Genomic DNA, 26,522 nt, shown 5'->3' on the forward strand with positions numbered 1-26,522 from the left:
TCTATATATTTCTCTTTTGCTGTTTTTCGACATCCTAACGGTCGAAGAACAAGCCCGAGGATCGCATCGAGCCCACCTAACCCTAACTCGTCGTTGTATTGCCAAACGCGCGGGCTTTTCTTCGTAGACTGCGGAGCTTGTCGACGCCAAGCGTTCGCAGCGTCGTTCATTCGCTGCGCCTCTTCCGTTCGACGGCAACCGAAGTGAGACGGTCACGCTCCTGCGCGAAAACGATGTAGGGGGAACAATAACCTGTCGACGACAACAGACCGCGCTACGCAAACCTCGTTTAACAAGGCAAAACGACCACGAGGGAAATAAAGAAAGCAGGACGGCGACACGCGGTCCCGACACCGTGTTTAGCCAGACGAGGCAACGCGAACATGTTTCTGAAGCACGCGCTTCCAGGACAAAAAGAAAAAAAAAAAAAAAAAATAGAGTGGCACCGATAATTGAAATGGCAGCAAAGATAAAAAAGAACGTAAATATTTGCGAGCGCTACAGAAAATAGTAACATCTAACCCGCTCTCAGATTCTTTGGTACACGAGCCTTGCACGGTCATCGGGAAAAGGAAGGGGGGGGGGGGGCACGGAGAAAGTATGAGTCAATGATTTCATCAGGCGCAGTCTCGCCGGAAAGTGTGTCAGTCCCCGAGCTCGCAAGTTTTCCGCAACGGTTTTGCGTGTTCCTTTCTCGCTGGCTGGGGAAAAAAAAAATAAAGTGAGCTCTATTTCTAGTTGTCTTCGCAAGGAGCAAGAATAAACCGAGAAACAGCCTTTACGGAGGTGCGCACTGCCACTGGTAACCCGGCTAAGGGACAGGGAGATGTCGACAGTGCTCAGTGTTCATCGGCATTTTACCACCTCTCCCCTCGTGGGACCACTAGAGAATCCCAAAGGGGCGCGTCGAGCTACTTAATTGCTACTTAAGTTACTAGAGGAAACTATATAAGGCGCCGTGAACGATCCCTCCTATCGTGGTAACGATGGTTAGTACACACATTTGTCTTAACATCCATGCTTGCGGCTTCAAACGTTCTTGTAACGTTATTCACCGTACTTCGTCGTTCAAACTTACAAGCGCCCGCAGTTTTCTAAACAAAACAAGGCAATTAGTATCTATGCGTGGCTGTTGCGAATCCTTGCACATTGCAATGCAATATTTTGTTGAAAAGCATCGATCTGCAAAGTCACAAAACCGTTTGAAGCCAAAAGAATGGAGTTTACGCAAATTCGTGGCACTGGCTGTCATTCCCAACCGCGATAATAGTAGCTGCTTCCGTAGACACTATGGCGACAGAGCTCCCCTTACAGTGACTTTTGCGGGAAACCTTGTGACGACACCGCGTCCCAGACGAGTACACATTGCTGCGGCCGCCGCGCAAGTCTTTCAAGAAGGCAGCCAGGCGACACACGCATTGCCGGTGTGCAGCGGAGCCGCAATAACGGAGCCGCGCGCCAAGTCTATTTTTACAGGCACCACCGGGGAGGGGGGGGAGTCAGAACGCCGACGGATCTTTGCAAAGACGCTGTTGCCTTTGCCACTGGTGAAAAGCGATTAAAAAGCGCTCGTCGCACCCGGTTGTTTTTTTGTTTTGTTTTAAAAAGAGAGACACGTGGCGTTGTCGCGTTGTTTCACCCTACAACCTCCAACTTGGGCGCCTCGCGACGCAATCCCTGCAACACCGCGCCACCGGGTACCGAGTCTGCAAAAGCAACTCTCTCCGAATCGTGTTCTACGGGACGCAGAAAAATAAAAGCAGCGCTGCCTCGCATTCTCGAAGTACTTCTAGACTGACGTCACACCTGGCGCACATACGCCAGGAGTGCTACCGTCGCTGTCGCTCGGGAGACCGAGAAATCTTGGCGCTAATTATCCTGTTTCCGAGGCCTAGACGAAAGAAACACGTCGCCAATATTGTTTCTATGAAGTCTTACAGGGGCACGAAAAGAAAAAGAAATCAAGGTATGCGGTCTAGAGCTCGGGAGCTGTCGTGCGGAAAGGACCGCGTTTGAGCCTGCATGCCCGACCAGCTGGAGGCAACGCCAACGTAGCGTCAACAGCGAAGGGTAAGTGCTGCATTCGCGCTAAAATTTATAGTATAGCGCTTATGCCACAAGTACGCCATTGCGTAGCACAGCGCGCAATACTTAGTGAGCGTTTCTGACAGGGCCGCTTTCATTAAGACAGGCTGTTCGAACGAAACGCAGCCGCGACGCGCGGAATCAAAGTGATGCACGATTCATCAGACGCCCAAAGTTCTCGTCCGCTCAAATGGTGCCGGGAATCGCACCTGCCTGAGGCATCAGCGCCGCAATTCGGTGGGAGCGAGGGATCGCATATGCCTGTGAGAAACTGTCGGACGAGAGAGTTTTTTTCAACGGCCGCGCTGAACCATAATGATGGCTTGAGAAACGAGTTTTGCCATTCAATGGGCGAGCGGTTTAGAGAACAGAACTTCTCAGAAACTGAGAATTACAAGAAGCCTCGGCGCTCTGACGGCCTGAAAGGCCCGGACCAGATTCAGACTTCGAACGCGTAATATTAAGGGACTTAGCCCTAAGCAAGCCGTGCACACCTGGGTTTGGAAGTGAGTTCCCGACAATCATGTTCATCGGGGCACGCCAGTGGTTGAGTCGCAACTTACGTCGAGCACGGTCTTATCGAGCGAGCTCGATAATAGCGACGGCTCGCCCGACCGGTTATTATGCAGCTGCCAAAAGCCGGTGGAAACGCGGAGGGCGCCAGATTGCCACACTTCCGTCTGAACCTTCTAGCAGTGCTGTTGCGCATCAAAGAGAAGCGTATAATCTGACTGCAGCTGCTGCTTTCATTTTATGTGATGCTTCAAGACTGCGTGAATCGCGCCCATGCAGCCGAAACCGTGCGCAAGCGCTGTATTTCAATTTCAGAAAACAAGCTATAAAATATCCGTTCACATAAAGCATCGTCTTTAGACATAAAGCGTCGTCAGCGTAGACGTTTTATTCCCCTCATCGTATCAAATATATTGATACACGCATCGGTAAAGAAAGGCTCCGCGGTTCGGCGATGTCACAGTGTGCAGTAGTAATACTGTAGTAGTACTGTAGTGCAGGTGAGCCGTACGGCTGTAGTAGTGTATGAATACGCCGGCAGACGACGCCGCGTCGTTAACATCATCTCCCTGTCCGCTGAATGGCCGGCGATTTTTACGCCGCGGCTGTGTATACGTAGCCGGAAGTTTCCGCGCTCGTCATATGCCCCCTTGCAGTAAACGCAATGTTTAGGAAATATCCGGCCGCAATGGCCCACCGCACAGCCGTCGTCGGGCCGAGACTCGTCTGTCGGTTCTCCCTTCCCTCCTTCCTGGCAGACACTCGTCTGTGCGAGGAAGGAGGATCTGGAGAGCTTCGCACAACGCGCGCACACATCCGGGCAACCGAGCGAGCTGGAAGACCGGAAACGGGCGCCATATGCTCCGCAAAGTGGCGGTTTTGTTCGCGCCGCTGTGGTTCCATTAGTTACACACGGCGAGGAAACGGAGGCCACGGCCGACGACGATGATCAATAACGGACCCATTATCAAAAAGAAAAACAAGAAAGGACGCCACAACCGCGCGCTCGCGTCTGCGCTCCAGCACGCCGTAATGACAAGAGCCGCAGGACCGCTGATTGATATTATCTGCCCATTCAAGCCTAACCTCCCGAAAACTTTTTGCTAAAGAAATGAGCACGTCTCTATACTTTTCTGCGGGAGCTAGCGGGGGGAAAAGGCCGAAAACGTAAAAGACGCGCTATAACATCGACAACGAAAAATGAGTCGCTCTAAAAATTTTGGAGAAAAAGAGGGCGAGAGACGCTCGAGTGCGCGCACGCGTACACATCCCGCCGGCCGGTAGTCTCTCTCCGCTCTGGAGAACAGCTGGGGCGCATTGCTCATGGAAGGGGGGGGGGGGGGGGGGGCGGATCTGACGTCACCGCTTCTTTGTGCTTTATAGGCGCCCCCTATTACGCTTCTTGTCACGACATGAATAATGCACATACACAAAGCCCTTCCCTAGACACGACGTGGCTGTCGTGGTGGCCGAAACGAGAAAAATAGAGGGCAGCAGCTCGGAAAGGTTCGCGAGTATTTCTGAGTATGTGTTTTTTGTGTTTTTTCTCCCGTCCCGAAGACCGTTAGCAAGTTGGTCATTCGGATCAGGATTTCTGCCTTATATATGGCGCTAAGAGCGTATGCTAAATTCGCTTCAGTTTGGAGCATGCGCCCGGGGAACACTCAGCAGCACTACAGATTTCATCGCGATGACAGAGGGTCACGAGGTCCGGACAGATCTGGCTTGTTTCCCGGGGAGAACGAACAGCGGATATAGTACAAACTCTGCTTTCACTAGATTATTTCAGCTCAGGGTAATAGTTCAGTTCTGCCGGTACCGCTTTCGCCGAACGGCCCATGAGCTGTAAACACCGTACAGCACGGTACAGGTATGCTAAAATACTCTAGTAAGGGCATAATTTATGCTACAGCGCTCGGACATCTTGCCACCCCCCCCCCCCCCCCCCCGTTTATTTTTTCTTTTATCTTGTAAAGGTATTGCGGGCCGTTGGTTACGGACGACTCTCGATGCAAATGCTCGAAAAACGCAAGAAACTCGACGCGAGGGTACGAGGGGGAAGCGGCGCTCCTAGCACGCGGCCCCTGCCCCGTCATAAACCGTTGGGCGCCGCCCGAGGAATCATCGTCCTTCCTCGGCGAGCGCACAGAGCGGCGACCGAGCCATAATATTTACGCAACGCGGGCCCGCTCCTCCGATGTGTGCCACGCGGCGAGGAGCAGCAGGCAAGGCAGTTCGTTGGCGGAATAAACCGCGTGATCCTCATTACATGCTGCGGCGTGTGCGCGCGTGTATATCTCTGGACGCACGATAAAAGAACGGGACCAGGGAGGCCCGTATACACGTGCGGATGATGCCAAGCAGCAACGCGCGCACTTGGAATGTGGAGCGACTACTCACTTTCTCCTTTTTGGTCTTGAGCTGATCGCACTTCCGCATCTTGCAGATCTGGTGACTGCGCACACTCCTGCATGGCCCGCACTCGCCGCAGTTATCCTTCTTGAGGCAGCCTGGGCACTCGCCGCAGCGCTTGCGTTTCTTCTTGGTGCCCTTGTCCATGGCGTCCGGCGTGCCCGGCGGCGGGGGCGCCGCCAGGCCGTTGCGCTGGTCCACCCAGGGCTCGTGCGAGGCGGGCGCCATGGGCTGGAGCAGTGTGTGCCGGGTGGTGGTGGACGACACGGAGGGCACCTGGAAGGACGGCTCTTCGCCGGAGCCCTTGTCGGCCGCGAAGAACACCGCGTGGTGCGGGGGGAAGTCGGCGAAGGGATGATGCTGCATCGGAAACGGCGGCGCCGGGTGCTGCGCTGCCATCTTGTCCACGGGGGTGGGCATGCGCTCGCTGGACTGCGAGCTGTCCTGGGAGCCGAGGCCCGGCGAACCGCTGCCCTTGTCCTGGCCGTTGCTGAAGGGCCGCTGGTCCTTGTCGCCGGGCCGGGCGCCTTCGAAGCCCTCCTGCTCCCAGGGGCGGTAGCCGACGCCGCCGGCCGGCGTGCCGGCCCTCGGCGACGACCCGTCGCCGGGCTTCTCCATCAGCCGCGCCGTCAGGCCCTCGTCCTTGCCGCCGTCGTCGGGCTCCTTGGGCGCGAAGCCGAAGCCCGGCGGGAAAGGGAAGGCCACCTTGTTGAACTGCGGCTCGAACGGCGGTGGGGCCCCGAAATGCCCGAACTCCTGCGGCGCCGCCAGCAGCTGGTACGGGGGTCCGCCGGGGCCCATCATCCAGCCGTCCTGGGCCGCCAGCAGCGCCGGCGGCCCGGGCCCCGGCGCGGGGCCCTGCGGCGGTCCGGGCTCGAAGGGCCCGCCGTGCAGCGCCGTCGTCGGCTGCCGCTCACTCATGGCCAGGCGGGGGGGCGCATCTGCGCACAACAACGCACGTCAAATCGTTTCGCCCGACTGCCGCGAAGATGCGGCTACAAATATACATATATATATTTTTTTCACTTCTACACGCACAATCACCAAGTTCACCACACACGTACTAGTGTTTCATGCGCAAGTTGATAGAGCGCGCGACGGGTAAAGACTTCTCAAATTTTCTAGCTCGCTTCAAAATAGGTATGGTCCTCCTCAAGAGAACCCTGCCTGCAGAGTTGACGCGACGAGACGCACAGCGGCGGCCCCAAATGTGCAGCACCAAACAGTCCTGAAATGCATGGCATGACTTAACACCGGGTCCATTTGTTATACGTTCTATTGCTATTTCAGCTGAGGCAGACGCAAAATGCTTCAATGCATCATGAAACATTTCCAGCACATTTTCATTGCACCTCGTTTGCGCAGTGTGTTTGTAGGAGCGGGTAGCCGGCAGACGGCGAAGGAGTACCGCACAATTCTGGCTCTCCTGCTTAGCCAATGCCGATCATTATTTGAATGGGTTGATATTATGAGGGTGCCCTTGGAAATGGGCGATGGCTGACGCCACCAAGCTCGTAATTTTTGCCTTTCTGCGTCCATGGCCCTTACGACCCGTCGAACCTGATAGAAATTTATTGACACCAAAAACTAATGTACTGTCATTGTGTGCGCTACCTGCCTTTCAGTCACCAATACTCCAGCCGTCCTTTAATCTTCTGTATTGCCAGATTCATTAACCTTTCCTCTATTATCCTGGAAGCGCAAAGCCTCGGGGAGGTTAACTACGCCCTCTTTTACCTCTAGAAAGATAATGCGACACGCTAACAAAATATGCTCTATGGTTCCTGCGTTATGTCCACACGCTATGTATACGCATGTATAGTCGGCATCGGCGAATTTTTCTTCTATAACACCGCGTTTTCGACACCCTGATCTGGCTTGGAAAAGCATCTGCACTGCCATTTTAATTTTAGAGGAATATTTTAATATTTTGTTTTCATTCTTTGCTGTTTGGTATAGTGTCCATAGCTACCGTCCAGTACGCTGTACTGTTTCATGTCCGCTAGTTCCGCGCTACACGGCAGACACCTTATTGTCAAAAGACACAGAGAGACAGAGAGAAACACGCAAACAGATCTAAGATAACACAAAAGAGTGTGAGCATACTGGTAGTTTATAATTTCCTATGATCTATACAAGACCGGCTTCAGAGACCGCAGAAAGCGTCAATTAATTTTTTGTTTCACTGCCTATACTATTCCAAAACAGGAATATGCAAACAAAAGTATACTAGACCGCCCTCGTATATCTCGTAAAGTAGAGACCATAGTATAGTCTGCAAGTTTACGAATTTCATTTTAAAGGTGACGCGCCTTGCGTTATTCGTTTCTTTTTTTTTTTTCCTCCGGCCTTAAAAGACCGGAAAGTTCTTCCGCCTGCAACTGTTTACATAGTGTCGAATGATTATTTTTACCGCGCCTTGTGTGTTTGTTTCTTTGGGTGTCAATTATATAACGTAAGATGTGCACCCCCTGCTGTAATGTCTGCAAAGGCCGAAGCATGTACTAAACAAACAATACAAGAACAGCAACGCGTCAAGTGCAAGCAGCCATCTGATACATCGCACGCCGGCGGAGGCGGTCGAATAACAACAGCACGGCGGCGCGACTTACCACGTGCCGGAGATCGAGCGAACGAGCAGCCCCTTGCCAGCCTGAAGCTGTTGCCGCCGCAAAGGGGTGGGCTCGCAAAATCGGGCCGATAGAAGGACCGCTGTGTTAGCGACAGACACCAGCAGGGGCGCGTGTCAACAGGCAGCAGCCAAGGGTGCGTGTGAGAGAGAGAGAGAGAGAAAGCGTGGTGGGGGAGAGCGGGAGAGCAGACAGTGTTAGTATGTGCGAGCGCGCTGTGCATGTGCGTTTGCGAAGCAGCGCAACACGTTGCACGCGCGGCGTTCGCGTGACGTCACGGAGGCATCTTCTCACCGTGCTAACATGACGGCCACGATGACGTCAGTGCGCCGCATTATCGTGCGTGCATTGTTTTGCCTTTTCCTCACGGTGACCGTTTGTCACCGGGTTATCAGTTATCAATTTGTCGCTCGGCGCGAGACGCGCCTGTCTCGCTGTCACGTTTCTCGTTGACGCAGCAGCTGGACGTGCTAGCACCACAAGATGGCTGCCCCAATGACGTCACTGCAAACCAAATCTATAGCTCGTGCTCCGACCCTGCGCGTGATTGGGTAGTCGTTATTTGTGTGCGTATATGTTGCGTGCTATCATTCAACAATGACCGCTTCACGATTTACGAAATTGCGATAACGAGTTTCTCTCACAGTGGGTACCTTCTTTTTTGTTATTATTATTAAGACTGGTGGGCTAGTTGGTTTATCATGATGTAATATGACAGCGCACTTTGATACAAGGACGTAACACAGTGAACGTTTTGTTCACTGTGTTACGTCCTTGTATCGAAGTGCGCTGTCATATTACATTGTTATTATTAAGTCATGGCTAGAGAAAACGTGGTCAGCTTTACGAGCGCGTAAAAAGTTGTTTTTTTCCTTTTCTTTTTTTTTTTCTTCTGGGTACAACTAATGTAGAACAAGATAATCTTTCTGTGCTACTTGTGGAGTGCTTATAAGTAAAAACTCGCGCAACTATAAGTGAAAGCATGTCGTCACCGTCGTGCAGAAGACAAGGCATGCAACAAGCAGAAGACGGACAGGTCGAGCACAAATGACGGTTACAAAGTATCGAGGCACGTGCATACATGCATGTAAATTCGTGCTGGCAGCAGGCAAAGTATCACAGTACTGCGTGTTCAAAAAAAAAAAAAAAAACGCGAGCTCCATCCTAGAAAAAAAAAATTACTTGAAATACGCACCCGGTAGCTTACACGAAACCAACGCTACGCGCTTGCCTACAACCGATTCCATCCGACTTGCGCATGCACAGTGACCCGTACAGGACAACACTGAGCACACGCAGGACACGAAATCGGGGCTTCAAGCACTGTTGTGAACTGGGGGAATATCGACCCTGCAAACTGCGCGCGAGGCCCGAGTCAGAAGCCAAGCTGACCCAGCCCGACGCGTCCGCGTTTGTGCACCTCGCCAAGCGGTTTCGAAAAGTCAACGGCTCAACCACACCGCTTGCAGGTGGGTCGACTGAACTCGCCTCGACGCTCGCTAGGCCCGACCCGCTAACATCAACCCGACGACCGGCCACTCGAAATGCGCGCCAACAAATTCGCCGGAGCGCGAGAGATCTATATATCGGCAGCGCTTTCTTCACCTCTACGTCGCGTTAAGATGTAAAGAGCACACGAGTCTAGCAGGTAGCTTCTCGGAATGATCGCGCGCGGCTCAGAAAACGTCCCAAAGGATGTATCTCGAGACGCAAGAAATCAAAACTAAAAGAAAAGGAGCTAGATGGGCGAGTGGGGCCACATAATTCGCGGCGCCGCCCTTCGGGACACCCTTTTCATTTACCTTTCCACTTACGTGACACGTCCACTGGAGCGATGACGCTACCGCAGAGCGCACGCACGAGTATTTAAATCAATTAGTAGTCTGCGCGGAGAGGCACGACGGCGCTCGCGCGCGCCTGAGGAGAGAAAAAGCAGAACACACCTCCCTTCCCAGCCACCACCGGTCGAGGTGACACGGCGCCCATGCGTGTCGCGCACGCGCCGGCTAACGATAAAAACGCCCGTAATTCGCGGCTCAACCCGTTTATCGCGCAGTTTTATCCGGCGTACATGCATCCGATTACGTGTACAGGAAAAAAAAAAAAAAAAAGCAGGAATTACGGCTCGGGGGGGGGGGGGGGGGGGCGGATAGCAAGGGGGGTCAAAGGAAGCAAGGGAGAGAGAGAGCGCCACGGGAATGCAGATGAGCGTGGCTGCTTCCTTCTTGAAGCGCTGCCAAGGTGAGTGTCCGCACGCTACGCAACGCTAACCCCCCCCTCCTCACCGCAACCCCGCAGCTCCTTGTAGTACACCCTCCCAGAGACGACGACTACGCAGTGTACGCGCAGCCACCGCAATTTGTATTCGCCGCGTGCACTGCCGCTGCTTTACTTAGGGGAAAAAAAAGTGGAGGGTCGCCGTGGCGAGCAGTGCCGCACCGTACTGAAAGCAGCGGCATTTTTTTTTTTTTTTTTGCACTTATGTGCATGCAGTACATAGCCTAAGCACTGCGTGTTATACAATGACTCAACGCCACGAGTCACAGACGGTCGCTCCTGTGTTTCGCAGCTGAGAACACAAACACAACCATTTTTTTTTTCGTTACTGCGTTACACATCCGCCGTCCAACACGATCGCTTTACTAGCAGAATCGGCGACAAGGATTAAGTGATTTACCTTGAGAACACGTTTCAGAGTCCTACCCTGGCGGCACTCGCGCTTGGGGCGCATGCATTACTTGCCGGTGCATAGGAGAAGAAAGAAAGGCGCACTCACGATAGTTAGGCCTATTTCAGAAAGATATATTCTCTCAGTACAGGGATAGCAGGGCCGTCTAACGGGGACTTTCAAACGCTGCTTTTCGTTCGGCAGGCTGTCGACTGCAGAAATGCCGGTGAAGATTGCACTGCCACCACTAATATCTGACGGATGCGCACAGAGGACACCGACTCGTATACGTGAAGACGAAAATTGCCTGATGTGTCATAGCCCCGTGAACGAACGGCCTTCCATTGGGCGCATGTACTGCAGTTTAAAACGATGGGGAGGGATAAACATTCTCGGTTTATTCCGATTAGGATGGATGATAACGCGTCCATTGAGAGAGAGGAGCAGGAGGCAGTAAAATGGGCTTTGGGATTACAGGGTCTCGCACTGGGGTGTTCGATCAAGATGCCTCGCTCGGTTTTCGCTGTCTGGTTTTGAAAAAACAAGTCCACGCGATGACCGTAACGATAAGCGACGTTTCGGAATGAGAGAGCCCGAGTGGCTCTACTGCAAAAACAAGAATGTCGTCACGCTGTCGGTTTTATGAATCCGGCGATATCGACGCGCGAGACGGGAGAATAAAAAAAGAAGAAAGGAGGAAAAGAGAGAGAGAGAAAAAAATGCGGACGGGCAGCGATCGCAAGCGTCCAACGATCGACCGATTCGCGACTCCGATATACACCGCATATACGGCGTGAACGACGACGAACGAGCACGGTGCTTAACCCCGACAAAAGGGCCGTTTCCCACGCCGCCACAGCGTGACCGGCATATCCCGCCGTGCGACGGCCAGTAATAAGAAGGAGGCCCGACCGAACGTAGTGACAACCCGCAGCAGCAATGCCCCAAAAGAGGCGACGGACGACGAGCCTTTATCAGCGCCGCTCAGGTCCTGCGAGCAGGCCTCGTCGAGCGTGAAGGGAAACGTGTGGCGCGCACACATCTCTTCGCGGGGCCGCAGCCGATAAGGTTCCACGGCCGGCCGAGCTTTATGCCGGCCGGCCAAGCCCAGAACGCCGATCGGCACCGCCGCTGTACGGCCGGCCGCGGGTCCAAATCACCCTCATTATCCCCCGCACGCTTCGATTATTCCCGAACACCGCGCGGTGCACCCGCCGGCGCGCCGCGTGCAAACCACACCCCGCGCTATGTCACACATTATGAGTCCCGCGCGAGAGACAAGCTCGGCGGCGGTGATGATAGCCCCCCAAGCTCGTTCGTCCAATCTGGTTGCATCGCTTGGCTGGCGGCGCGATAGGGGCGGCCGTTTGTGTACTACGCCTGTCGGATGGCTCGCCGGCCGCCCTGTGCTCTACTACACTACCAACACGGTCTCCACGAAAAAGGCATCATCATCTGAAGACCGCAGTCCTCCGGCGTTCACCGAGACACGCGAAACAGCGCGTTCCCGTGGCAGATGCCTAAACATCGCCCACAGTTTCTGATAAGGATAACGACGCGTGCTACAAAACAAATCGTAGTTGTTACGCACAGAGTAGTCACAAATACTGTGACGGCATTTATGACTACTCTGGTATGGACACACTTAGTGGTACGGGGCCTTGACGCTCGCCGTTTACCGGACACTGGCAGCGGTGACAGTTCAAATGAGAACGTCAAGGTTTTCTTGCGGACGCGGCGACCGCCGCGCGGCCGGCGGGTCAATGGACGAACACGATGTTGCATGACGTCAGCATGGAAGGTCCAGCTTCCCGTGTAGGCGTTTCATCCACAGGCACCGCCACCGCTGGCCTAAAGAATCGACTATATTCAGCTTGTTCGCGCAATGCTATAATGACCCCTAGAATAAAGTCTAAACTGTGGCGTCGAGCACATGTCTGCCGCATCTGTGAGCTATATAAGCCATGTGTCATCGCAAAAGGAACATAAGAGACAGAGAAAGATATATATGAAGATTCCAACGATTCTGCAAGCTCTGAACTCGCTAAGTACCACAATAGCACGCTCTTACGCGGGCGACGCTGTCTCCTCAACATCAACAACTTTTGCGATGCGCCCATCACCACTATGCCCGCCACAGTATGCCCTACTTTGACCTCCGAAATACGTGCAAAGACGACGACACTCTCAGAGCCGGCGTGGCGCGCAAAACCCCGCTTAAAAGATGCGTCATAGCGAGCCGTGGTTAGACCGTCCGACTTCACATTGCTTCAAAAAACAGGGAGAGAGAGAGAGAGAAGGCGACCGAAATCTTCCAGGTGAGCTCATGGCCCAACACGCACGCATTGGCCAGTTTTCCGTGAGTTTGAAACGAACACGTCGTCGTCCCCCCGGTTGGGTGCACGTGTCTTCTCTTCCAAACGATGAGCGTCCAATCCTTTCATGTCCATCACGTCGTCAGCAAACCGGACCTCCTGCTTCCAATAAGGGCGCCTGCATTAAGCGCCCGCCGCCGCCACGCTTCGTTATTCCGGGTCAAATATTTGGACGTTGACGCAAATAAAAAGGCACAGGAGGAGGACGAAGGGGGATCGATGACTGCGAGGTAACGCCAGTGATCCGGCGTTCGTGCTCGCGCGCGCGGGCCCCGGCCTATCCTGTTAGTTCTGGGAATCGACCAGTGCGAGGGGGAGGGGGGGGGTGAAGACCACGCCAAAGCGACAGAGGGGAAGGAGAGGGCAAGCGGCCGAGCCGCAGAACAGCGGCGTGCTCACGCTAACCCGAAGGCACGCTCACACATACGCGCGCACAAGCGCACGCATACACAAAGGAAAGAGACGCGAAAACGAACGGTGACTGACCTGCCATCTGTCGGTGGAAAGAAGGGGCGTAGGCATCGGGCAGCCTTGCTCTCTCTCTCTATTTCTAGTTCTGGGCTTTTCTCTTTTTCTTTCTTTCCTAAGCGTTATATCTCTTTTTTTTTTTTTTTCCTTTCCAGGGCGCCAGGTGTGCTCCCTCTGAACACAACGAGCGACGCTGGCTTGCTTAACCTTCCTTTTCAGGGCTATGCCTTCTTTCTCTCGCGAGATCAGCCGCTCACGCTGCTCGCTTCCTCTTTTATTTCGCACACACAGTCCCCTTTTCTTTTTTCATTTGCTCCGCTCTTTGTTGCGCACGGTCATGCGCGCCTATTTCCTTTCAGTGCATCCGCACTAGCTTCGTTCGAGTGTGTGTATGCTTATCAACGTTTTGTTCCCGTTGTCTCGCGTCCCTCCCTCATGTAGTATATAGCTAGCGCCGATGCCGCCGCTGCCACCAGGCAGAGCGCGCCATTCCGCTCCCTCGATTGGTCGTGCTAATGCGCATAGGGCAGCCCAGCGCCGAACACCTGGCCTCGCGCGAGATCGGCGCATCACGAACCACCGCCACAGTCTTCCTTATTACTTCTTTCTCCGCTCTTGTTCTTAAGAGCCGGGTCTTTCGAGGCCTCTTGCATTGCACTAATGGCTGCATTCATCAAACGGTGAAAACACTCCCAAGAGCGAAATAGAAGGTACACGTTTTTGTCCGTTTTTTTTTTTTTTTTTTTTTTTTTTTTTTCACTTATGACCACGCCGCGTCGGTATTGTTGTCGCTGCGCGTGTGTTTCTATACAATCCCAGGTAGGCATCTCAGAGTGAGGAAAAAAAAAAGGAGTTTGTAAATGTGACATCATCATGCTCTACCTTAGGAGTTTTCAACTGATCTTTACATCAAGTGGTCGATAAGCGGGCGGGAAAGTCGTGCTACTATGAAGGAAGATAGACGTTTTATTTTCATCTTTTAATTATTTGTTTTGTCGTTATTTCTTCGCCTTTTACGCTATGTCGCCGAGCATCATATGCGCTGAACACGACACGCGTTCAGCGGAGTTTGGAAATGACTGTTGTAGCGTGGATTTTACTTCGGGGCGGATCTTCCAGAACGACCACCAATATACATCCGCACACACATATGGCAGTATGAGAATTTCCGTAGTTCTACCGAGCTTCGACGCACGAGGCTGCATGCTGAAGCTGCGCCATTGTTAGATGATATATACCACAGCCGCCATTCTTGCAGCGCAGCAGCGATAACGGCACCATTCAAGCGCGCTTGGTAAACCACCGTGGATTCTTTTTTTCTCTCTCTCCTCGTCGGTTCTGTCCAAACATCGAAGCCACCTCGCCGCTTCATTTCGCGAAGACCAACCTGACCTCGAGAATAGCCGTCACGTGAGTCAGGTCATCTCAAATAGAAAGCGCGCAATAACGCCGCGGGTCCTCTCCATCGGCGGCGCAGCCGCCGAGAGGAAGCGCCGCAGCTCTGCCATCACGTCATCCGCGGCTTCCAGAGATTGCGCCGTATTTATAACCGCCGACGGCATCTAGCTTTTCGTGCCTTCTCATACGCTCTCTCTCTCTCTGGATCCCCTTTCATTCTCTCTCTGCATGTCTGGTGCACAACGCACGCACATGCAGTAGGTTCGATTCGATTGCGCACGTTCTTTTTTTTTTTTTCCCCTTCCCTTCCGCTAAAAAAAAAAAAAAAAAAAATGCAGAGAGCCGCGCATGGGTCCGAAACGCATGTCCGGCACGGAGCTGTGGCGCCGCTGTGCAGGGCAGGCAGGCGAGCCAGCCGCCGGGTTCCGGCCAACGTCGCACACGCATGGACTCGGCACGGCTTCCTAAAAATGGCGTTGCGGCGGCCGCGCACGCTCGTGCTATTCATAGCCCCTTGCCGAGCCAGCCGCGGTCCGATGTGGGTAAACATGCTAGCGCCCAGCCAAGCCAGCCAGCGGGCGCGGCGCGCAGGGCCCGCTAGAAAGTGGGCCCCGCGCGAGGCGGGCTTGCTATATGCGCCGCGCGCGCGCACTCTCTCGACTCGTTTCACCTCACAACTCTCTCGCCTCCACGCTCTCGTTTCGTTCACCAGCCCTGAGCTCAGCACCCTTCTTCCTGCTGCGAACACGTGGACGCAACGCCGGGCGCGGGATTAGCCGAATTCGTTACTACACTGTTTATTTCTGAGCATCCTGGGGGATTAACGCGACGACGTCTCCTCTTGCGAGAGCGCCCTGCCTGTAAATTGCAGCAGACACATTATTTTTTTATTTTTTGTAAGAAGTCCATGTTTGCGCGGCCTGTCGCCACCACGAGTGCGTGACGCGCTCGAAAATACACTTTTCAGTCTGCCAGCCTCCAGAGTTGCGCGCGCTATCTTGGCTGAGAACGTGCTGAGAGAGCGAGCATGCTGCCTTGCTATAGGGCACGAGAAAACGGTGCACGCAAGCAGCAGTGTTTATACATCGGTATTTATTTTCATTTGCCATGCTCGACATTTACAGCCCTCTCTTATAGGAAAGGAGACTGCTGCGGGAGCTCTTATCGAACTACAGAATGCTCGTCAGGTTTTCTTTCTCTCTTGTCCCCCACAGAGAAGTTGTTTTCCACAGGTCGATCCGCATCTCCCACTGCTCATACCGGATCAACTCGCTCAGCAGTATACCGCTCTCATGCCCATGGCCCTCGAGGCACGCATTCAACCGGATTATTTCGAATTCGATTCGGCGCAGTTCACCATAAGTGTTCATTACGGGTTTTGCCGATCAAAGCGACGTAAAACTGGGAACGAAGGCTTCCGTACAAAGCTTTAAAGTTGTTACGCGGTGAACTTCCCACTAAAAACTGACAACTTCTCTTCCCTTTCCTCACCCCCGATTAACACTTTTAAAAACCCTGCGTTACCTTTTATTTTTTTATTTCCCGGATTTTTATTAAAACCTTTCCAATCGTCCACGGACGAGTTCATTCCGACCACGACCTGATTAACAGCCCGGCGTGTGCCCCGCGAACGTAAGCTGCACCTGTCCGTGGTGATGTGCACCGTCTCGCGTCATTCACTCATGGCTGCGTCATAGCTCGGAGCGGGAGAGTAACCGACGGATAGCCCAAGGAGGCCAGACATCCGCTCCCATAAGCATATGACTAATGGCAGAAAAGACACGTCAAGGCGTAGAACAACGGCCACATGCCATAGACTGGCGACGGCGAGCGGGAGCACACCCGGCCGCAGTGCGTCCGAGGATTAGCAGTCACCAGCGGCGCAGCCGTCGTCATAATATGCGCTCTGCATTGCGCGATGTCTCTATACTGGCGGCGCCTTTTGTCGCGCCGAGAATGAGCGCGCCGATTGTTGCGATCGCACGCGGGCCCGATTCAAACGGATACAAAATAAGGCCGCCGTGAATCGCACCAGGGGAGGGGGGAAAAAAATAAAAGGACATCGCAGATAACATCTGCGACGACGGAGCCCCAGCAGGTCAGCGCGCTAAGGAGCGAGATGAGAGAGAGGTGATCCGCGATTGCGTAGGGAGAAAGAGAAGATTGCGAAAGCGACGAAGTTTCAAAACCTTCTTACATGGCTTTGTTGAGCGCGCTCGCGGCACCGCACCGCTTGGGAAAGACGACGCCGCGGGGCTGTATACACGCTGGTGGTGCTGCACGCAAAAGAAGGTCGCGTCGCGCACAATGACGCGAAAACGCCGGCAGCGAGAGAGGCGTCGCGACACAGAGAATGAATCTCTCGGTGCAGTCGGCCCATTGCGCACATCTCGCTGTCGGCTCGAAGGGGGCATACACGCGTGTGCCTTACGGCTCCGGAACTGTGCACAAAGGATGCGAGTCGGACGCAGGTCGGCCCAGCTGACCTTCGTTAATGGCTATGCAATGGAATCGCCGCAGCCAGTGTGTACGCGGAGCTCGCTGCTTTTACGGTCGAGTGGACGTTGTGCGCGGCCCCGCCGGCGACGATGTTTGGGAGCGCTTGCAGATTGGGCGCCGCGCTTATGCAATGAATCGGGGTGCCATCGGCGTGGCGGGGAGTCAACTCGGTGAGCGTCCCTCGGAGGCGAATGAATGAAAGCTCGCTTGCCCTCTTGCAGTCGGGAAGGAACGAGGTCACAACCGCGATTCTCGGCCACGAACGTTGACACTCCCCGTATTGAACGCGAAATCGTAATCCGTCGCGTGTGCGTGAATTGCAGTCAGTTGGTCATCAAAGAGAACGAAAGAATGACTTTCATATACGACACACCAGCAAATGAATGAAACACTGTTCAAGAGTCACATTCTAGTGCCGACGAAAGAAGGAATATGCAGATAGATGGCTGCTGAATAATACAACAATGCGCCACGGTGCGCTGATCAGCACGACAGCGTAAAGACCGGTGAAAAACAATAGGAGTTCCCTCCGTCAAAATTGATTGCGACAGTGAGAGTTCAGCCCATAAGCGTTTGCACAGCTCATCCTATTTTGTAGCTCAGCGCGCAAAATCATAACCACATCCCTGTCAATGACAACCAATGTGAACGCGACACGAGAACCATGAGAGCGTAGTCGCAGTCTTCGTCAGAAATGCATAACGCGGTCACATGGGTCTAGGAGAGTCGAGACAAAAACGGAAAACTGCGCTGTAAGGGAACCGAGCCCTAAACTGGCACGTGTCACGGCGCCCCGACATCGGATCAGGCGAACTCCGCTGAATGCAGCGTATAGCCCGGACAAGAATTGCGCGCTACACCAAAACAGCTGGAGCGGCTGCTCGACGAGCGAAATTCCGCGCAAGGACGCGTGCGACGGCCCGCACACAGTCGACATCAAGTGGCGCAGCGCGTGGCACAGAAGCGCCAGGTGGACGCGCCGCCGGCAGCGCGGACGGGTTCGTCGGAAGCCGAAGCGATAAGGCGCCGCGCGCGGCATGCGAAAGACCCGGATGCCGATCACGTCCCCGCGACAGGAATATGCACTCGCGGATTACGCCGAGGCGCCTCAATGAAGCGGCCCCGTCGTCTCCTACATGCGGCGGAGCGCTTGCCGGCGGCGTCTTTTGTCGCCGAATCAGCTCGCGCTTTCCACTCGACTGCGGGCGCTATCGGCGCGCGCGAGAGCGTGCAATCTGGGCCAGCGCGCATCCGCCCCGATCGGCGCAAGACGACGCATCGCGCATTTCTCTCACGTTCCCCGGTAATAGGACAATTCCCGACATCGAATCGCGCCGCCGGGTGCAACGACCTGCCGCGGGGAGCGTGACTCGGCGCGCACGCCCGATGGGACCAACGCCTGCGCTCCGGGGCGGCGGAGGGCGTCGCGTGCGCGAGTTGCCATCAACGCGTACGACAGCCGGACGAAAGCGAAGCGCTCTGAATTGCTGCCTCCTTGAAAGCGTGCAATGCTGATCTGCGCGAGTGGAACGCAACTTGACGGCCACCCGAAATGCAAGAAAATTTGTGTATACTTCGATCCGCCTTATTGAACCCCAGGCGGGAAAATTTCACAGGGGGAACTCCCCCCTTCCCAGGGTAAAGTATACGCTTGCACGAAGCAATTCATCGAGGAGTACATTAAACCACGCAGGTCAAAAGCAGTAACTCTTGAAATGACAAAGGCGCAACTACTCCATGGGAGTCACACTAGAATACGAGCGCGCGAGCGCCAGGTTTAAATTAGCGTGGGCAAACCCTTGCCAACGGCCCCAGGTGTTACTTTGGGACGCCGAAGCACGTCGAATGATGAACATACAAGTTCTTCTCGACTACGCCTTTTATATACTCGCATATACCTCTATACGCATTAGGATCGCCGAAACGCTGAATCCTGCGCGACGGTCGGTTGTCTGGACGAGTTTTTGCGTCGCTAGTTCAGCTCGAGAACGGACGCCGATAGCGACGTAGTAGTTGGACGCAAGCCCCTTTAATCAGCCTTCACGCTTATCATAGCAAGAAGCGCCAACAACATTGCGAGCGTCAGACTGTCATTACTCGCTTCTTACTACGATACGTGTCAGCTTCAGAAGTAACCGAATTTTGACAGTTCTGTAAGGCTCTGCGTTATCTTTCAGATCCCGAGGCCGGAGGCCATATCACTGCGTATACAAATTTAGGCGCAGCCACGTGTCGCAAAGGTATGCGAGAAAAAAAACCTACGATGGTTTGTATTTCCGCTCCATAATGAGTGGGGAAGGTTGAGTTGATCTTCTACGCTGGCTTGCTCCAGTTCAACTAAAAAGAACAGCCACCGCGGCCTCTCGCAGACGCGTACCGCCTGAACGCTTTTACTCGAGCGTAGACTATTTCATGTCAGGCGCTACCTCAAAAGCTAGGTTGCAAAAGAGAAGGTGGCGATATTCTACGCGCAACGAAGCGCCACACGTGGCCTGGTTTGCCCAGTGGCGTGGCCGTGCCCTGCGCAGCCAACCGCCCGATCCCGGCTTCTCTTGCGTCGTTCCAATGTGTGGATGGAATTGGCATTCCGCCCTTACCCCCCCCCCCCTCCCCACTGCCCTTCTCCTCCACTCCGCAGTTGCCATGGCGCCCAGCGCGAAACGGGCTTCGGACAGGCCGCCGCTGTTCGCCTCGCGTGGTGTAAGCAGATTCGTCATTCTCGGAAGCCCATTTTCCTCATTTCGGAAGAGCGGCCCTTATTGCTTCCCCGAAGAATTTTGCTCGCTCTCCTTTTGTTCGCCCCCTCCCCCTCGTTGCCTCTCGTTCGCCCGGCCGTTTAGCGAGGGACCCTGCGCGTCCTCCTCCGTCTCTTGTTTATTTCGCGGCAACGACGCGTCGCGCCCCTCGCTCACCGGCGACTCGACGTTGGAGCAGAGCGCCAAACGGCGCGGACGCATTCGCACAATCACAACCGAGCATCGCGACACACGGCGCGACTTCTGCGCCGCATCGAAGGGCTTTTTGGAAGGACCGAAAAAGAACATGGAAAAGAGCACCGCAAATGCCATTCTGTGCTTCGAATCGGATATCTTGTCGGGGTTGGAAGTTAACCAAAGATCGGTAGGCCGGTTGGCTTTGGGAGCCCACGGTAAAAACACAAATAAGGCAGTGCAGGGTGACATGGGTTGGGCCTCTTTTGAAGTCAGAGAAGCGCAGAGCGAAATTAGTTTTGAAGACTCAGGAACATGGGTTAAAATAAACGGGCCGCTAAAGGACACAAGTAACCTTACATGAAAAGAGTGGACACAGAATGGAGGAAGAAGTCAAGGAAGTTGGCAACCAAGTACAGGATAATCGAAACTGTAAATAGACAACCAGGAGTGACCGGAAATAAAGTGATAGAAACTGAGACAGTGAACTGGATGCAAGGAATGGAGACAAAAAAGACCATGGAGATTTACAAGAATGAGAAGAAATTAGAAGGGAACATCTGTATGCTAACACAAAGGGCAGTGCCTTGCTATACGAGGCTCGAGCTGGTAAGAACCGTAGATAACGTACCCCTTCAAGAAAAGCTTGGATTTAAACTGGATGGAAGCATCAGCCAGTCAGCAGTCATAATAAGCAAGAAATGTTAAGAGTATTGGTGGAAAAAAAAGCGGGGAAGAGATTGATACGACCGGATCCGTCGCAAGCATAGGCAGCGGAGCAAGGTAGAAGGAGAAGTTTTGAGGAAGAGAAAGAAGATTAAGGAGACGTATACAAAAGTGCTAGAAAGAAAAGCATGTATTGCATGTCTGATTACCTTAAGCAGGATAGGTGACTATTTGTCACCGCCCCGCTTCAAAGGGAATGCGAATAAATAATAATCATCATCATCGAAAGCAGCCGCTCGGTGGATAACAATCGAATGAACTCTCGTGCGCTTCACGAAGCGGCCCACAAACTACGTCTGAGCGCTTCAAGCGCTCAAACAAAGTCTCGATCATGATAAAGAAGGAGTACGCACTCAGGGGCGCAAATATGCCACCACAAGAAAACACAGGTCAAGAATGTTAGGTAGTTTTAGCATAGCGGCCTGCTGGTATGTCCACTCTAAATCCTCTGCGCCCCCCCCCCCCCCCCAAAAAAAAAAAAAAAACGCTATTCCGCTGACTGCACTGCATTAAATTGTCTGTCTAAGCATTTCCGTACTACCAGAGGCACAAGCAGGTGAGGGAACAGAAGCATTGATAGGGCATTTTTTTTTTTTTTCCTGCCGCACTCGAACAAACCAGGCGTAACTCTCTATTACAATGAACAGCAATGTTTAATACTGCTATACTGGCTTATTAGCACTACATATAAGCGTTTTCCTTGCTTGATTTCAATGTCTATATCATGCTTCTATGACGCAACGAGTAGTGTAAAGCAACAACTTTTCTTGTTCATCGCTGATCCAACATCACAAGATGTCGCTTACAACCACCTCCTGTTCCCTGCCACCTACGCATTCGGTGTCAATCTAATACGGTTACGGCAAAGCGCATACGTAAGGCTAAACCACCTCTCCATTGGCTGGCCGAAAAGACGTCACAACGACGACGGCGCGGCAGAAAGCCAACACCGCGACGGCCGCGCCGGGAGGGCGCCGCCCCTTAGAGCTCGCGTCGTCATCGTGCGCGGCCGGGGTCGACCGCTGCCGGTCGCGACGCTTGCTCGGGCGGTTCTTGCTTTTTCTCGGAACCGTTAGGGGGGGAGAAGGGAACGCGCTTTTGGGCGGATTAATCTGTCCGCGGGATCTGCTCCGAGAGCGCGCGCGCGGACGGTCCGCGATAATTCGTCGGTCGCCTTAATACCCGCAGCAGCAGCAGCCGACTGAGCGGCGCGCGAAATCGCTTTGGCGGTGAAAACTTCTTGCGCGAGCCGAATCATGGGCCGTGGGAACGACGCGCGCGCCGTGAACCGGCTGGAAAAAAGCATCGCGTACGGCACGATGGCGATGTTAATTTATTGTAGCCGGATCGCCGTCGACGTTCGTGTAGTTGGGGAAGCGTGTGGCCGATTCCGGCAACCAGCAGGGCCGGGATGATGGCACGATTCTATTCCAATTCTTTTCCTTTCGGCGCTTCGTGAGTGGTGCGATCGGCGCTCCGCCTCGGCCGGTCGTGAACGGTGGATTATGAGGCAAGTACCTAGAGTAAAAAGGAATCCGTGCAGTATACAGCCGCACTAGGCGTCCAACGGCGTTCGCAGGAATGATGGTAAATTAAATGTCAATTCAAGAAATTAACACGGCGGGAATTTATCGAGTAATTTAGCGCGCTTGAAACAACGAGCGAACGGCTTCACTGAGGACACCGTCTACAACTCGGTGTATGTCCTGCCGCACATTCTAACGGGCGGACACTTATTTACGGCGTACCCCTGTGCAAAACATTGTACCTGCGAGAGCATTTACCTTATGTGCAAATATGTCACTCTCACGCCACGTTTCAAACGACCCACATTATGCCTCACTTGCTCACAAAATCAGATTAAAGAAAAACATGTGTTCTTAATTTCCCCGCGCCGAGAAGCGGGTAGCCGTCAGACAACCTAAGAAACTGCCCGCACAGAATGTTGCCATCCAACAACCAGCGAAACAGAGTGGCCACTAACGCTTGGTCGACGCGTAACCGGCATCCAACTTCCACGCGCTGCTTATTAAATGGGCTCGCACCCATCTTATTAAATCAAAAGTTGCGACAATCTAGTATTCCGTAGATTGGGTGGGTGGGTGCTCGCGAGCGCGCATCCACGTTGTCGAAAGTCGCAACAAGCTCAGAGCAAGCAATACGTGCCGCCGCGGCGGCTGAAGCTTGCCAAGCAAGCTCCGAACGTTATGAACAAATATCGTACAAAACAAGAAGGCGTGCACATACACGCTCACCCACAGACCGATCGCGATGGCGGGCAACCACCACGCGAGCGCGTGCCTCGAGCGGAGACAGTTCGGCAGCCGTTTTTACGACGCCACGATGAGTGCCGGGGACGCGTCAAACCTCTCCCGCTCCACAGCAGCGTGGTACGTCTTGCAGCTGTAGCATATGTGTGCGCGCGGCCAACGCCACCACTCAAAATGGCGACAGCGATCGCGCTGAGAAACCGTTACGCGCGAGGAGAACTGCGTTGCGTCCTATTGAAAGCTCCAATCCCTTCTGTTTTGTCGCGAGCCGGACGAAGCTACCCTCTGTCAGATTTTCATTTCTTTTTTTTTCCTCCGGCGCCTTTTCTGTCTGGAAACATAAAACTTTACGCCACGGCGTCGAATTCGCTCACACGTCGGTGCGAGCAAGTACGCGCGCACACAAGAAGAGAAAGAGCGGGGTCAAAGGGAGTGAAGCAAAAAACCCGCAGCAGCCAGAGAGAGAGAGGAGGCTTGGGCTCGACGAACGCAAGATATATACGCGGCAAGCAAAAGCCGGCTAAATCAGCTGCCGCTGCTGGGAGCCATAATGGCGCGAAGCCTAGGCCCCGCGTCCACCTGGCCTGTTGGTTCCCGACGCGGGATGAATAGGCCGCCACCGGGGGACAGGCCCCACAATGGAGAGCGCCGGGAAGATTTGGTAGGCAGGGAAGCCGCGACAAAGAGGAGGAAGGAAAAGAAAGAAAAAATGATGCAAAGCAAAGAGCCGACAGCGGTGGCACACCATTAGGCATGCATTGAAAAAGGGAAGGCCTCGTCGCCGCGGAAAAAAGCCCCCCCCCCCCCCCTCCTCACTACCACGGACGCGTCCATGTTGCCAACCCCTGTTGTCCAGAGAAGAAGAAAAAGTGTACGTAGTGTGCGCTCGCACAGAGGACAAGAGGAAAGAGAGAGGGGGGAGCTGCACGATATGTGCGCAGCCGTGATTGATAATTTTTCATCAGAGCGCGAAATCTAGTAACGTATAATGGGCTTCGATCTCTCTCCATCCTTCCTTCCCCCTTTTTTTTTCTCTGCAACACTGGTGGCGCTTTGCCGCGCGTGATAAATGTGACCTTATTCAACCGAACGACGACTCCCTTAGAAGCTCGGACGGGTCTCGAAACAACGAGACTCGTCCCGAGTTAAATATCGGCGCAAATTGACAAAGGGGGGGGGGGGGGGGGGTGTGCCGCGGGCCCAAGCCGCTGCCGTATAGCGAACCGGAAATTGCGTTTTTCTCTACTTGCGCGTACGCATGTATATATCACTCCACTTCGTCGTTGAGCAATCAAACCCTTAACCGGACATCTGGCCACGTCAACCGTGAGGAAGCCGCGCCGATGTTATTTCCGTTGAACGCCGGCTCCTACTTGCAGCACTCACGCAAGTGAAGCAGAAGAGCGTGAAATCGTCATAGTCAAGTCTGCGAAGCTGAACCAACGACCTAGGTCGCCAGTGACAAAACAGCAATCGAATGTATAGAGAACGAATCGCCGAATGACACTTCTCCGGTGTGGTCGAGCACCCGGCTCCAGCTGCTCAGGCCTGCGCAAGCAACGCGTGGCGGTAGCTACACTGGGTTCGAGATCGGCTGCCGACGAGTGCCAGGAACTTTACACTAGTTGAACGAGCCGGGAGCGACCACTAGGTGCTTTTACTGCGGCCGCTCGTTCAAAACACGTGTTTTGATCGAGTGGCCGCGCTTTTTTGCTTTACCGGCCGTGCCTGCCGCGAATGCAGGAGCAGTTTAATATATAGCATATTATTCCCGATTTTATTCCTCTCCACATGACGTCACCTTTCTCAACACCGATCAACCGATCGTGATCGCAGTAGCTATCGCCAAATTAAACAAATCAGTGAAAAAAAAAAAAAAACATAACCGTCGCACTCCACGCCGGAACGAGCCAGGACGGCTAACAGAGAACAGATAGCCAGAAAATAAAAAGCACTGCCTAAACATCCGCGTGGGCGTCAGGAATCTCGGCACCAAGGTAGAGAAAGCGAAGCTGCTGGAGCACATGCGCCAGCAGCTTCGCCCGGCGAGTTCCGATGGGAACAGCCTAGCCAAGCGACAGGCACCGTGGCGCCGACGCAACGCACGAGAGCGAATCCGTTATCGCGACGGAGCCAACATGTGCCATATGGTGGTCGTTCCTTTTTCGCGCGACTCTGCTTTCACGAAATTCCGCCCGATCGGGCGAGGGAGGCGCAGAGGGGAGGAGGAGCTCTTCCGGCTCGCCGGCGCCCCGAGGCAGAGCCCCAACGCGAGCATTAGGGCAGCCAAAAGTGCAGCGAGCCTCCCGCCTGCTGCCCGAGCAGAGGGGGAAGCAAGAAAAGGCCGCCCCGAGTAAAAGCGAGGCCAGCGCACCTCCCGACTGCCAGCGAGGGCCACCGAAGAGACAGCAGACAGACAGGCGGTGATGTCTGCAACCGGAAGTCAAGAGCTCGACACACAAGGCGGAGAGAGAGGAAAGAAAAACACGCATTTTAACGGGGGGGGGGGGGGGGGATAAAACGACGGAGACAGGGAGACAGAGACGGCACCCAAACGACGGCGCGGCTTCACTCACGCGGTGGATAAACATCTTCGCCAGATTCCTTCTCGATTCCCTCCGCTTTTTGGTCTCTTTAAGGACGCTAGGCAGAATAATTAAAAAAGGAGAAAAAGCACAGGAGAAATAGAATGCGCGCCGAGACGTTCTCCTTCTGAAACTCGATCTCGCTTTCTGTCCCCTGTCTCCCCTCCAACGCTGTGCAGATGCGCGCCCCGGGCGGAAGCGTGTGGAAATGCGAGCAAGGGAGAATGGGAGGAGGGCCGAAATGCGAAGGGGGGGGGGGGGGGGGGAGGTGATGGGAGCGATGTGGATATGTGGCTGCGCCTCGACATGTGGGCACACCTGAGGGAGACATTTGCATCCCCCGACGATGATGTGACACACATCGGGAAGACTACACGCAGCAGATACACGCATAAGTTCCGAGACGAGAACCGTCGAAGGACACCGAGCCAAGATTCCGCCTCACTTCTAGCTTCAGGAGCGTTTACAAGGTTTTCTTTGGTGCCTGTATACGGACGCATTCAGTGCTGTGTAGGCAACAGGTCATGCACGACGTAATCGCTGCCCGCAACCGAACGTTGAACGTTGTGGCTAGCAAGTCATCGGCGTGCAAGTCGTTCTAACAAGTCAACACCAGGCCCAAGAATAAGTCGGGCGTGGACAGAACAGGCTAACACGTCGCGGCATCCGCCTTTAGCTACATTTCACGTTCCGAACGTCTGAGAGCCGGAACTTGCGCGCGGACAGCGCAACAACCTCCGCGTTGGCCATCATTTAGGCGGGATATCGGCAGGACCGACGGGCCCTCGCGCGAGCGAAAGGTGACGTCGTCGCTCATTCACGACTTACGACCGTCGCGAGCGCGTCAACTGTCTCGACCTGCCACAGATAGCCCAGGCACCGCGGCCAACCTCCAGCCAGTGCAGGTGGTGAGGGGGAGCAACACCGAGTGAGAGACAGACTAAATAAACCCGAGAAAGAAAA

The 26,522-nt window shown here is 54.1% G+C and overlaps 1 protein-coding gene across 1 annotated transcript in view; it reads right to left on the reverse strand.

Annotated features, from left to right (window-relative positions):
* Nucleotides 1-26,522, reverse strand: part of LOC119436731 (DNA N6-methyl adenine demethylase-like) — a 124,890-nt gene that overhangs the window by 87,706 nt on the left and 10,662 nt on the right. The window contains exon 2 of the mRNA XM_049659876.1: nt 4,999-5,951. Within this exon, the coding sequence (XP_049515833.1) occupies nt 4,999-5,931 (933 nt within the window). The 5' untranslated portion in view covers nt 5,932-5,951. The remainder of the gene's footprint in view (nt 1-4,998; nt 5,952-26,522) is intronic.

Source organism: Dermacentor silvarum, chromosome 1 (genome assembly GCF_013339745.2).
Source record: "Dermacentor silvarum isolate Dsil-2018 chromosome 1, BIME_Dsil_1.4, whole genome shotgun sequence".
Taxonomy (NCBI): Eukaryota; Metazoa; Arthropoda; class Arachnida; order Ixodida; family Ixodidae; genus Dermacentor; species Dermacentor silvarum.